The sequence below is a fragment of the Urocampus carinirostris genome, chromosome 5 (genome assembly GCF_059441175.1).
Source record: "Urocampus carinirostris isolate Australia breed hairy pipefish chromosome 5, RoL_Ucar_1.0, whole genome shotgun sequence".
Taxonomy (NCBI): Eukaryota; Metazoa; Chordata; class Actinopteri; order Syngnathiformes; family Syngnathidae; genus Urocampus; species Urocampus carinirostris.
The window spans coordinates 14,942,948-14,957,500 of NC_142353.1; the positions used below are offsets into that span (position 1 = coordinate 14,942,948).

Consider the following 14,553-nt stretch of genomic DNA (forward strand, 5'->3'; position numbering starts at 1 on the left):
TGCAGGGAAATTCTCCACCCACGTATTTGCTTCAAGATTATTTTTTTCCTCGACTATCCCATTATGTGGACAGAAAAATGTATAACATCCTTGGTGCATGCAATTAAACTGTGGGGTGTAAAATATGCTCTGAATACCAAAAATATATATTTGAAGAGTGTTTACGAGAGAGTAACAGAGTAAGAGTGTATCATGATGTCACGGACCAGAAACAGAGACGGGACCCAATTGTGTTCGTTTACTCAGCTTTATTTAGAAGGAGGAAAGGGCTTGCACCCACGATCCGGTGATCGTCGGTCACGGGTAGCAGATCACTTGGAACGAAGAAGTGGTATTCCGTGTCGAGTGAAGGCGTGTCGAGAGCGAGGAAAAAAAGGTCGATGGCTGGGACGGAGGAGCAAAAACGTTAAACGGGGACTCTTAACTCTGGGAGCGTTTCTGGACCTCTTTTATTTGGAACCACACTCAAAGCTAGCAAATCTTTTCGTGAATCAGTCACGTGGTACACCTGCTTTGCAGGCCTTCAGACGTCACCGCATACATCACCAACACACATCTCTAACCCTGGTTGATGAACTACTAATTTAAAATACGCTTCAGGGATTCAAACTAAGGAGCACATCACTACCATATACCAAATAGCAGATACCATATAGCAGGGGTGGCTAACCCGGTCCTGGAGAGCCGCATGCCCTGCATGTTTTGGAGGTTTCTCTGCTTCAATACAGCTGATTCCAATCACCTGGATCATTATCAAGCTCACAAAGCCTGCTAACAAGCTGGAAATTGGCGTAACTGTGTTGGAGCAGAGAAACCTCCAAAACAAGCAAGACGCACGGCTCTCTAGGACCGGGTTAGCCACCCCTGCCCTATACCATATACCACTTACCATATACCATATTCCTTATACCATATACTATTTACCATATACCAATTACCATATACCACATACCACGTACCACATACCACATACCACATACCATATACCATATTACCTTATACCATATACCATATACCATATACCACATACCACATACCATATACCAGCCGAGTCCACTCCTTCAAACTCCTGGGTGTGCACATCTCCAACTACCTCTTCAGGTCGGCCAACACTGTAGCATGTGGTGGGAAAGGCCAAGCAGGAACTACAAAACTTGAGAGCTCTATGAAGGAACAACTGGGAGCAGAAGCTGCTGGTGTCCTTCCACAAAGACCACAGTTGAAAGCATTCTGGCATACGGCATCATCACATGATATGCTGGGAGCACGGCTGCGGACAGAAAAAAACATAGAGGGTAATCAACACAGGCCAAAAGATCATTGTTTACTCTCTTTCTAGTCTAGAGGACATTGGCGGCTTGTGATCGCATAGCAGAGCTATTAACATAATAAAATACGTTTACCACCCTTGCCACCACCTCTTTGACCTGTTGATTTCTGCTAGGCACTACAGTTCCCTTAAAACTAGGACAATCAGGCATCCTAAATGAATGCACAAATCTGTGAAAACATATCTTGCGAATTATGTTGAGCTTTTTCTTTTTTTGTTGTTACTAAATGAAACTGTGAAAATGTATACCTTGCGAACCATTTTAAGTTTTTTTTAATTGCCAAGTGTTATTTGTGTTTTTCTGTCTTTGTTGCTGCTAAATAAAATTGTGAAAATATATGCTACTGCACAGAACTGTAAAAATATATACCTTGTGACTTTTTTTAAATTTTTGCTGCTAAATGTAATTGCACTTCTTTTCGTTGCACTATTGTTACGATGCACTATTGTATTTAATCACATTATTATTATAACCTAAGCCCGTTTTCTAAGCACTACATACTAATTATTCTATTCCTATTTATCCTGATAGTGTTTTATTTATTTTTTCTCTTCAAAGTCCTTATTAGGTGTTTTACCCTGGAGTGCCAAGTCTAATCTCGTTACAATGTTTCACTATGGTGATAGCAATGACAATAAACTGATTCTATTCTAATCAATTCAATAAGCTTCTTATGAGAGTACAATAAAAGATATTTAAGGGACCTTTATTGGATAAAACTGTTTGGGATTTCAATGCAAACAACACTATAGTGTTTATTATAATAAAGAAATCAATCAAATAAAGCAAATATATTCCACATAATTTTGCTGGTCTTAATTCACTATTTTCTATTAATTTAAAAAATAATTAAACCCAGTAAAAAAAAATATTCCACAGGCAGACACTTTTAGTCGATTTTAAGATTTTTTTTTCTTTATTTTTCCAACAAAAACAAGATAAAAATATGTATGAAAAAGTACAGGTTAAAAATACAGTGAAATGTAAAATTACAGCAGGATTATTAACCAAAATGTATAACCTGTTCAGTATTTATCTCCTGGGTCACGCTGACTATGAATGATATGAGAAACTTTATACTGTCAATTGAGGCAAATTGATCATTTAACAAATTTAAAAACTGCTCCCGGTTATTGATTTTTGAACATTTCCGACGTATGGGTTGCCTCCGTATTTTTCATGAAAACAAGTGTGCCTTGGCTCCAGAAAGGTTGAGAAACACTGGCCTAATTAACTTGTGGCAAACATGAGGTCTATGGGGCAAATAGAAGTCGACCACATCATTTTTTCTTCTTCACTAAAATGAGTTAATTGAAACATTTGTTCCAAATGTATTTTTCGTAAATAACTCTCCACAGCAGTTGGAAAATGACGTCACAAGCCTCTGTTTTTGTAACATAAAATGAACATTTTTAAACAGAAAAATCAAGGGTGTAGGTTTGGTGGGTATATTGCATTTTTGTAAAGTGATCACATAGTAATTGCTCAATATTGGTGGGGACACGCATTTGTATTGTTAGGGTCGGTTTACACTGGGTTATAATAACAAGATCATAAAGCACTAGCTAAAAGCAAAACTGAATTCATAAGTGGTTGGAACATATTGTACATTAACTGCAAGTAATATCTTGGCAAAGTGACACACATGCATCTAAACATTTACTTGCATAAATATGCAAGTTCTTGCACAAAGAGACATTTACTCCAATTTTGTTATTTATTTGTTTTGGAACAAGTAATTATTATTGGTCCTTCTTGGCTGTTTTTTTGTTTGGTCTTGCGGAAATAGATAGATAGATGGATAGATAGATAGATAGATAGATAGATAGATAGATAGATAGATAGATAGATAGATAGATAGATAGATAGATAGATAGATAGATAGATAGATAGATAGATAGATAGATAGATAGATAGATAGATAGATAGATAGATAGATAGATAGATAGATAGATAGATAGATAGATACTTTATTCATCCCCGTAGGGAAATTCACACTTCCAGCAGTCTACCCTGTTGTTTATTAACAGATTAGCATGATGCCCTCGGGTTGCTTGTAGCGGAGTGGAACCCTGCGGCAGATGGAAATCTTTTTCTTTGTGTCCAGGGATACACCACCTCGTGTTAGCGAGTCCGTCTCCTCTCTGATTCCCGTAGGCTTTCGTGTCTCTGTATAGCGGCGCTGAAGCCGGATAGCTCCGGGTGTTTTGCGAAAACGTGGCTTACGTTAGCGTCCGGGGTGCTAAACGTAAGCCACGTTTTCGCAAAACACAGCAACTGCGCTCCCTGTGCGCTTCGATGTTTTCCACCAGCACTTGTTGGTCTTATTTGGTAGTGAGTTCACATTTACCATGATTACGGATGGTACCGAAGACTTATAACGCCGCTAGCCGCTTAGCTAGCTCCGGCTCTTCTTCCACCATAGGCCCCCTCATCACGCCGGCACGAGAATTCTTCCAGGCATGGAGTTGATTCCTCGAATAAACGCATTTTTGTGCGCTAAAACCCATGTCCATAGGATAGAAAGTCATCCAAAATGTAGTTATCAAACGGGAAGAAAAACCGAAAATAGGAGCAGACAATAAAACAATAAATCACAAAAAGTGAGAGATAACAGGGCAGCTGCTGGAATGACTGATTAGGCCCATTGGATGATTTAATCCAGTGCACCAAACATTTCTGAGTGCTGTAATACAAACACAAAACAAAAAGGAGTTTCCAGGTCATTTTAGTCAAGTTATAATGTTTAAATTAATGCAAATCAAATGCTCTCTCCAACCACTAGTTCAGTTTGTATAGCGTGGTGAGGTGATTCAGGTGTAAAACTGCATTCGCTCTAATGTGTAAAATAAACCAGTTTACACATTCAACGCCAAACATAAAAATCTTTTCCCCCTTTGTGTTTTGTTTAGAAAAGATCCCTTGTCATCCACAGATTATAATATATAGATAGATAGATAGATAGATAGATAGATAGGTAGATACTTTATTCATCCCCTAAGGGAAATTCACATTTCCAGCAGCATCCCTGAGCTGAGAACAGTACAATAATAAAGCCAAAAGTATTTTTGCGAGTTGAAACCCATATCCATAGGATAGAAAGTAATCCAAGTGTTGCAAGGCACTGATAAAGTAAGCAAAAATAAATAAATAAATAAGTAAATCACAAAAGTAGCGAAAATAACACGGGAGCTGCTGGAGTGGCTGCCATTCGTGACGGCGCCGGAAGAAAGAAAAAGATGTATTCAACATTTTTTTGATAACAAATATAAGTTTTTGTGTATGTTGTTGATGGGCTGCAAATAGTGCCCTGATAGGGTAGGTTACTAATGTGGACTGAATGATAAAGCATAATACTTAAAAAGACAAAGCTAAAAATTTGGAGTCCAACTGCCCAAAGATAGCTGGGATGGGCGCCAGGTCCCCCCGCAACCCTACTGAGGATAAGTGGTGCAGATAATGAATGGATCGATGAACTATATATATATATATTTAGCAGGTGTATTGTTATACCTTTAAGTAATAGTCAGGTAACAAAATAATCTTTTATTTATATAATTCTTCTGAGTTTAATTTCCAATTTTTTTCAAAATTGAAATTAAGGGGTATACTGAGAAAAGGGCCAGAGACCCCCAACAAACATAGAAAAAATAACAATATTTTTTTAATTGCCTGACAAGGTAACCAAGAGATGAGACAAAAATGGATGATGTATTATTGCTTTTTAGTGAATTTCCCAGCTGATTTAAGACACAGGTAGCAACTGTCCCGCCAACATGGGGCGTGATACCTGAAAACTACCACAAAAGGAGGTATAACTTCAACACAGCAGTAGAATTTGTGTTTTGTTTCTATTGGTAGAGCGGTTGATCAACTGTTTGTGTGTGAGTGTGTTGTGTGCATGCGTGCACTTGATTGTGCGTCATACAATCTTGTGAAGGCCACAGTGAAAGTCTCACTTGGTTGCATTCACCTCGGAGTGAACAGGAGACTGAGCAGACAAGAAGCCATGGCTCTGCTACTGGAGCATCAGTTCAGGCCTCTGCCTGCTGATAGACAAGTGGAAACCAGACCTTTTCTGGAGGCTGCGTCTTACATTCCTCCATTCTTTGGTAAGTAGACTACCATTCAAAAGTTTGGGGTTACATGGAGATGTCTTTATTTTTAAAGGAAAATCTTATTCTTATTTTTAGGTAAACATAACAAACTATTCAGAAATATACCCCATGCATTGTTAACAAGGTAAAATACTATTTTTTGCTGCAAATGTCGGGTTTTATCGCAATATCTACATAGGTGTATAGAGGCCAATTTCCAGCTATCAGCACTCCTGTACATTGTGTTTGCTTGTGATTGCGTTCGAAGGCTAACTGATTATTAGAAAACCCTTGTGCAATTATGTTAGCACATCAGAAAACGGTTTTGCTGGTTGGGGAAGCTATAAAACTGGCTTTCCTATAAGCTAGTTAAGTATCTGGAGCATCACATTTATGGGTGTGAATAAACCTTAGGAATGGCCAGAAAAATAGAACTTTCATGTGCAACTGGGCAGTCTTGTCCTAAAAAATGAAGGCTATTCCATGTGAGAGATTGTCAACAAAAGGAAGATCTTCGACAACAGGACGTACTACTCATTTCAGAGAACAGCAAAAACAGGCTCTATACAGAGTTAAAAGAGAAGTGGGAGGCACAACTATGCAAGAGGAAAAGTCCATTGGAGTCTGTAGTTTAAGAAAACTGGCGCCTCACGGGTTCTCATCTAGCAGCTTCTTTTAATTGTACCTGGTAAACACCATGTCAACATGTACAGTGGAGAGATGACTCTGAGATGCTGGCCCTTAAAGCAGAATGGCAAAGAAAAGGCTATATCCAAGACTGGTCAAATAAAAGAAGAGATTAATAAGGGCAAAAGAACACAGCCATTGGACAATTCATTTGATAAATAAACATGTGCCTTTTTTCATGGAAAACACAAAACTGTCTGGTCGACCCCAAACTATTAAATGGTCGTGTATTTAACATACCAAAAAAATCTTGCAAATTTTTTGTTTATGATATTTTGTGAGTTTGTAGGTCTGAAATTTGTTTTAGCATTTATATATTTCAGATTTTTGTCAACTCATTAACTGGTTTTAATTGCTGCTTTGTCAAGTGCAAGTGAACAAGCTTGAAAAGTGAAATCAAATAATATTTTAGATCACATTTCTTATCACCAGGCTGTCCACAATTGTTTAATCATACATAATTTAATCCCCTGCCCTGGATTGGAAGTTGTGAAAATGATTAGTATGGTGTTGTGTTTCGCCGGCCATTCACAGGTGCAGGGCATCTTTGTGCCGCTTCATTCTGTATTCATATGCCAAAGGTCCTTCATGGATATTGCCATGTGAAACCTTTTCGAGAAACCAAATCTGACTTCAATATCAACCACTTTTTCTTCTCGTCCCTCATTGTTTTTTTCCGTCATAGCAATCCAGTGGCCATGGCCGATTACAGATTCCTGTATATTTGATTTTTTTGCCACCATTTGGGTCCCTGCTAAAGTTTCAGGCTGATTGGGAAATTTCAGCTTTTTTTGTTATTTTTGTTTTTAATGTAATGCAAGTTTTTCTAGAAAAATTAAATACAATTTACAGTTTTTTTTATAGCAATGTCCTCTCAAATATTGAAGCGGGAGTTGACAGGGCCAAAAAGCTACTTGGGGGTCTAGCAGACATCACGTGGGTCCACTATACAGTATCACATTGTTCACTTTCCTGACACCAAATACTCTACCTGTCTGGTAGCCTAATTAAAGAACAACTAAAGATAATACTGTACTAATGGCTATGAGAAGTCTTACTTTAACAGCCCCCCTTACAAGGTCATGCAGCTGGGGAAAGTTAGTTTATTATTCATTACACTGTAGTTTTATTTGACAAAAACACGCATGTGGTAGATTTATTTAAATATTGTGGATAGCCATTTGTATTATTATGTTCTAATGGGGAAGAGCAGTTTCATAAAACCATTATTGTGTTCTGCGTGCAGGAATCAAATGCTAATGAATACCTTTGGAATTACGTTATATTCTAATCTGTTCTCTTAATGCAATGTGCCCCTAGATTGCCTTGGCCCGACTATCTTTGCGCCCATCAAGTCTGACATAGTAGCGAATATTACTGTAAGTACCACACTCTAAGGTGCTGTACGGAATTTGGAACATTTACACTTGCTTTTGCCATCTCCTGGCTTGTGTCATCATTGCAGCTTCTGTCAAGCTCCTTGTGTTACGCGTGCAAGTATGTGGATTTCTTGGATGCCCTTGAAAAATCTCTCTTTGGGGTTTGGGTTGGCATTTGGACCGTACTTGAAACAGACCTGTTCTGACTCGAACCATTTTAATGCTACACGAACAAAAATAACGCATGGACGACCATGATGTTAAAGTTCACCTTATTCTTTCTACAAGTGTGTTGCGCCCTGAACAGCTTTGCTAAAAGATAAAAGCAGATAAGCGGTGTGATTTTTTTGCAGGGCTCTTTGAACTCAGTTATGTAAAGTCAGTTATGCATTTTTAACTCGTACGCAGAAAACATTTAACTTTCAGCTTTTTTAAGGAGACCTCAAATGACACACTCCACCTTTAAGCTTATTCCATAGGCTATGATTTCGCCAAAACACACACAAACGGACTTCCTAAATTCAAGCTTTTCTTGAATTGCTACTTCCATAAGTAGCCAAAAAGAAAACTGCTCTCCCTCTAGGGACGTTCCATACGGCGTCTTTGGACCAATACTGGTACTCAACTTTGAGTAAAAAGACATACAATTTATATATACAGTATATATATATATATATATATATATATAAATTGTTAGGAATTAAATATTAAAATGTATCGTTTACCAAATTGTTCGAATTGGTTATCTGACTCCATTACCAAACACAACCTACATTCACTCAACAATGCGCGCTCGTTTCTTCATGGAAAAGATGAACAAGAATAGCCGACATTTTCACACGGGGTAGATTTAATTTCTTTAACAATTTAACTAAGTGTACTTCGTCGAAAATGGCTGAATTAGTCGAATTGGTGTCGTCGGAGTCTCTGTGTAGCCTTCTCTGAAGTCCTCTAGCTTTCTCCTCTCGGCCCACGTCCCCCCGCAAGATGGCGTCTCGACTCCTCCCATGGGCAGGAAGCCCCCCCCTGGGCGTCGCGATGTCTGGAAAACTCAAAACAACACCGAACGTTTCTACGTTTCAGGGCCTTGTTCTCAAAACATCACCTGCCGTCCTCCGTCAGAGTCCTGTTATCAAATTTCCCTGGTCAAAATATTCTGCATTTGGAACGGCGTGACCTGTCATTGAACTAAAGCCCACTCGGTGAAAAACTTTATTGCACTCAATAAATGTAACTTGTATTCAATCGTATAAAATCCTTTATAGTCAAATGTATAAAATCCTTCAAAATCATATATATATAGTCAGAACCAAAACAGACAGTAGACCCAAACGCGTAAGGTTTCACTATAAACTTTATTGCGGAAACGGAGAAGTCAGACGCGGGGAAACAAACGCCAGCAATTTGGCGATTGCTGGACAGGAGGAGCATGAGCTCATGGGATCGGAGCGAGGTCGGAAGGCGAAAACGAGTTGAGCAGCCAGGTCGGGAGATTGGAGCGTGGTCGGTAGGCAGAAATGAGTCGGGCACCCGGGACGGGAGATCGGAGCGTGGTCGGTGGGAGGAATGAATCAGGAAGCCGGGGCGAATTGGCAGGATGCAAGAATGGACGGGACGGACGGGAGCCAGAGTCAAAAAGTGCTTGCATTGCATGTGCGGAGGTTCGCTGACGGACTTACAAGGAGTGAATGGAAGCGTTGAGTTTAAATAGGAGGGGACCCAATCAGGAATTGAGCAGCAGCTGGAGCCAAACGAGCGGGCAATGGGCAATCATGACACAAATATATATATTAAAATACAGTTACCATTCTTTCAATTTCAGGGTCTGGATAGTTGAATAAAAGGCAGTTAACACAGGTATGGGCTACCAGCACACATATGTACACCGGTAGGCCAGTGGTGCCACTGATACTGATATCTGGTATTGTCTGTCTGATTTTCTGTCAGTCCGCCCACTAGTCCGTCTGTTTGTCTTTCTGTCTGATTATGGAGAAATTCTCTTAAAATTTATGGGGTCCCTGGACAAAGAATGAAAGGAATGTTATATGATGTGTTTGTCAGACCCCAACAAACTAAATTATATTTGTGGTTGACTGTTCAGAAAATCAAGGCGGTCTATGACACCAACCCGGGACGCTTCAGAACCCTGCAGCTGATTTTGGAGGTGGAAAAGGAGATGTATGGTTCCCAATGGCCCAAGGTTGGCGCCACGTTGGCACTCATGTGGCTAAAAAGGTTCAGATGTGAAAGTGAAAATCAGCAAATGTGTATTATAGTTCATGCTCATGATTTAATTTTCTTCTGTGGAGGGGTTTACGCTTCGTCCTAGTGTTCTTGCAAAGTCTGCTGGATGGCGAAAAAGATGAAAACAACCCAAACTACATACGGATCAACATGACCAAAGCGTATGAACTGACATTGAAGCGATATCATAGTTGGTGGCTTCAACAGCTTTTTAGGGTGAGTTCTGAGTCTTTTTTTTTTAAGAAATGTACACTCGCAGGTTTTCATAACCAAAAGAATACATGCAAAGTTAAGCTGCAGTTCATGCTTTTGGATGACTATGGCCATGGGAGAAAGCAGATGTATTTGGAGATAACTCGAGCGAGAATGAGGGAACGTATGAGCTCCTCATCGGACAGGGGAGAGTGAGTTGAAATTTGAACCTGGAAGCTCTCAACTGCTGCACGGTGGAAGGAAATACAATACATTGTATGAAGAGTGAAAAAATGAATCCAGTTCTGCAGATTTGCAAACCGTGAAGCAAAAAGTTTGCTTTTGAAACAGATTTGTCTTGCATGGTTGCTATTACTGTGTTTGTTATGAGAAGATTTTATCTTCATCTGTGTTATCGTACAATAAGAATGAATTAATGAATGAATGAAAACTTTATTTCGAACATTATAAAATAAAAACAGGACAAAAACAATGACTCAACAACAAATATAATGTTAACATAACGTGTTTAAAAAGGGGTAGACGTTTATTTTCCCTAGCCTTCATCTTCCCCATTAATTACATTTTACAGATAGCTCCTCTTTTGTGTCTACATATGACAAAATCGCACAGCTAAACATATTACATTGGTCAGATATTAATAATTTTAATAATAACAATAGTCACATATTTTATACACTAAACATCATAGTACCTATCTATTAACGTTATAATGCTAATAGTCACTAAATATCATGTGACACCAATGATAATAACAACAATAGCAATAACATTTATGATATTATAATAGTAACAATAACAACAAGGTTAACTATACTTGTAAACGCAGTATTCCCAATCTCTAGTATCACTCTCTGTATTCTGCCAGTAATATTTTTTTGTATTTAACACGTGAATAGTCGGACATTGTTTGATCTCATCTTGTAAATTGCTCCAAAGTTTTACTCCACACACAGACACACACATACTTTTCCTGGTGGTTCTCACCTTTGGGATTTTGAATTTACTACTGCCTCTTAAGTTATAATTTCCCTCTTTCCGAGTGAATAGTTTTTGGATGTTTTCTGGCACTGTGTTTTTGTTGACCTTAAATAGCAGTTGTGAAGTGAAATATAAATTAATTTTGTTGTGCTTGCAGGCGGCTTTCTTCGCTGCACCGTACAGGTCGGATTTCCTCAAGGCCCTCTCCAAAGGCCGGGAAGTCAAGGAAGAGGAATGCCTGGAGAAAGTGAAAAAATTCCTGATCAATTCTTCTGCAACGGTGGATGCTATTTATGAGCTGTACAATAAAATGAATGCGGATCTTGACTATAGAGTTTGAGTGAAAAACAGCCATTTTCCTTCTACAATCTCATGTAACGCAAATGTGCAGACTGTCTATGTAATTGTTGGATTGAGCTATCAATGTTTTTAATGTATTATGATGTGCTTGATATTGCTGTCTACATCACTTGAAACGCTTGCAGTATTTGAATGTGGAAGTTGATTGTAGTCATATTCTTTCAGTCGATATTGATAACATGAAATGTCTGGAATAAATGTATTGGATTGCGCTGCCCACTTGGTTTTGCATTCTTTCAAAAAAACTTTAAACATAGTGAAACATAATATATATGAATTGCAACTCAATGCAAGACTGTTATACATTTGCACAACAGGGAAACTACTACAGCAAAAAACAAACAGTATGTGTACACTATTTCTTTTAAATTGTTCCATCATTTCAGTAATTTCAACTTGATTCTAATTTACAGTTTTTTACAATTGCAAATATAATATTTACTTCAGTTGTGTAGAAATACTTCATGAAAATGTGTTCCTGTATTGAGTATGCTACTGTAGAGATGTGTTTCTCTGCCTTTTTTTCATGTAAAAAATATCAAGGTTCACTTTTCTCTCCTCTCTTTCTCCTCATCGTAGTCTTTGTTTCTCTCTGGTTTTACCCTCTTGTTTTTCTCTTTCTTTTTTGGCTCTCATTCTTTATTTGTCTCCTTAGCTTTAATTTTCTCTGTCCTCCCTTTCCCGCCTTCTCTATTTCTCCCTCTCTATTTCCCCTCTCTTAAATTCTCCCTTTCTTTCTCTCCTGTTCTCTCTCTCTTGCAAATTATGTCCCTCGTTCTTTCCCTCGCACCCCTTTTATTCTCTCTCTCTCTCTCTCTCTTTTTTTCTCGTTCCATCTTTCGCTTTCATCTGCTAGTCTGGCCCCCGTGTGAATGTTTTATTTTCTACCGTGTAGCCCCCGAGCTACAACAAGTCTTACAGCCCTACATTACAACACCGTTCTTTGCCAATCGGGATTTTATACAATTTACAAGTGTTGTCCAACTAATATCTCAGCATTCCAACGTCATATTTTATTCAGTTTTCACGGTCCAGTGTCTCCATCTACAGGCAAGGTATGTTACTGCACATTTCCTGTAGCGTCATATCCAACTTTGGGGCCAAGTTGGTAATAACGACTTTACTCCACCCTAACTCGAAGCAAGGAGCGTGCGTTTTACTGCCAAATTTGACTTTACAACCCGCTTGCCTGTTTTACTTGAAAGTCTGAAGCTGAAGTAAGGAAGAAAATATCAATTTCAGGCGCGTGTAAAACTTTGGATATGGTAAAGGAGAATCGAAGAGGCAAAGAGATAAAACCAGCTTTTCACAATAAGGTAAATCACACATTTTTTTGACTTGACTATACTTTTTAACGCCACTTCTGAAAAATGCCAAAATTAATTTAGATTATTACAGAAGGTATATCTGCTAATCATTTTAAATTTTATATTTTCGCACCTTGTTTTGAACTCACCTTAAGCTGATATAAAAGCACATCTGTATTACAAATATGTGGCTCATGCCAAAAACGCAGCTACATTAAACAGTACTGTATAGCTGAATTGTGCTTGTAAAGGACTTTTGGACGTGTAAATCAACAACAACTGTGGTACATTTCAAATAGGGGCAACTTTAATGAGCCTTAAAGGGACAGTGTGTATTATTTAGTGGTTAAAAAAACACTAAAAAAAAACTTTCATTCATTAGAAAACAAGATTGACCTAAAGAATAAGCACTAATATGTGAACTATCATATACAGTCAATGTACGTTTTTAAAAATGCTTGAGAAATTTGCAATTATTTTAGTCAAGTCACATTTATTTATATAGCCCTTAATCACAAAAATGTCTCAAAGGACTGCACAGGATACGCCTCACCTACAGGGAGCTGACAAAATTCTTACGGGTACAAAAAAACACAATTTTTGCAAAATGCTGGGTTAGGGTTAGGGTTAGGGTTAGGGTTTTTTTAGGGGTTTTAGTTTTTTTTAGTTATTTTTTTTAAGTCTTTTTTAGGGTTTTTAGGGTTTTGTAGGGTTGTTAGGGTTTCTTAGTTTCTTTTTAGGGTTTTTATAGGGTTATTTTTTCGTTTTTTTTTTTTTAGTTTTTTTGTAGTTTTTTTAAAGGTTTTTTTATGGCTTTTTAGGGTTGTTAGAGTTGTTAGGTTTGTTAGGGTTCTTAGGGTGTTTAGGATGTTTAGGGTTTTTAGGGTTAAGGGTTTCGGGTTAAGTTGTTAGGGTTAGATAGATAGATAGATAGATAGATAGATAGATAGATAGATAGATAGATAGATAGATAGATAGATACTTTGTTCATCCCCGAAGGGAAATTCACATTTCCAGCAGCATCCCTGAGCTGAGAACAATCGAGAACAATCGAAAATAACACGGGAGCTGCTGGAGTGGCTGCCATTCGTGACGGCGCCGGAAGAAAAGATTCAATTTGAATCATGTACAAACAAACAAACAATTGAATCATGTACAAACAAACAAACAAACAAACAAACAAAATATTCATGTTTCAATAAGTGGAGTGTTTATAAAATGGGGGGAAAATAATTTCTGATACTGATATAACCAGGTAAAACTAATTTTAAGTTACCTGTCCAAATGAATGTTGTGCCATCTCACCAGGGTTAGGGTTAGGGATATTTTTTTAGTATTTTGCTTAATCATTCAGCTTATGTTAATAATCTAGACTAAATATTATAATAACGGATATGACAGGGGATCTTTTCCAAACATGTTTCAAACAATGGGGAAAAATATTTTCATGTTTGCCATTTAATGTGCAAACTGGCCTATTAAAACAGGTGAGTGAATGTTTTACACCTGAAACAACTCACCACTGCCGGTGAGAGCATTTGGTTTGCATTTATTTGAACATCGTAATTTTTGATAGAGATCATAGAGAGACTCACTTTATAAATTAACGGTGGGCTGGATTAGATTAAGAATATCGTAACTTTTTTGTGTCTGAGTGTGGTTAATTATTTTAGGGAATTTAATTAGACAAGTCGAGACCCTATTACACATAATATTCGTCTTAGTGAAAGTATACTATTGACATGTTTTTTTGTTGTTTTTTGCTGGTTTATTAGTCAAATGTGAAGTGAACTGTACCGGCATGATAATCCCGCGTGTGAGTCATGGCGCCCCCAATCCAACACCCCTCTTGTGTTTTCTCTTGTTGCCTTTCAGAGGTTTAGATAAAATTGCATTGACATGAGCTAACGCAGGACTGCAGGATGCTAAAAGGGATAGCAAATTGTAAAGACTA

At 38.0% G+C, this 14,553-nt stretch overlaps 1 protein-coding gene across 2 annotated transcripts; it reads left to right on the forward strand.

Moving 5' to 3' along the window:
• The first annotated feature begins 5,340 nt into the window (after nt 1-5,340).
• Nucleotides 5,341-11,272, forward strand: gltpa (glycolipid transfer protein a). 2 transcript variants are annotated; one of them, XM_088335910.1, is made up of 5 exons: nt 5,341-5,443; nt 7,436-7,494; nt 9,596-9,729; nt 9,804-9,954; nt 11,090-11,272. In XM_088335910.1, the coding sequence occupies exons 1-5, from the start codon at nt 5,341-5,343 to the stop codon at nt 11,270-11,272; spliced, it is 630 nt and encodes a 209-aa protein (XP_088192036.1). The 2 variants fall into 2 exon arrangements, with proteins under 2 accessions (XP_088192036.1, XP_088192035.1); XM_088335909.1 differs by having other exon boundaries at nt 7,436-7,493; nt 9,571-9,729.
• Nucleotides 11,273-14,553: the final 3,281 nt, after the last annotated feature.

Coding starts and splice junctions, on each gene's coding strand:
- gltpa (XM_088335909.1), top strand. CDS start 5,341: ATGGCTCTGCTACTGGAGCATCAGTTCAGGCCTCTGCCTGCTGATAGA. Junction 9,730..9,803: donor GCACTCATGTGGCTAAAAAG/GTTCAGATGTGA, acceptor TCTTCTGTGGAG/GGGTTTACGCTTCGTCCTAG. Junction 9,955..11,089: donor GGCTTCAACAGCTTTTTAGG/GTGAGTTCTGAG, acceptor TTGTGCTTGCAG/GCGGCTTTCTTCGCTGCACC.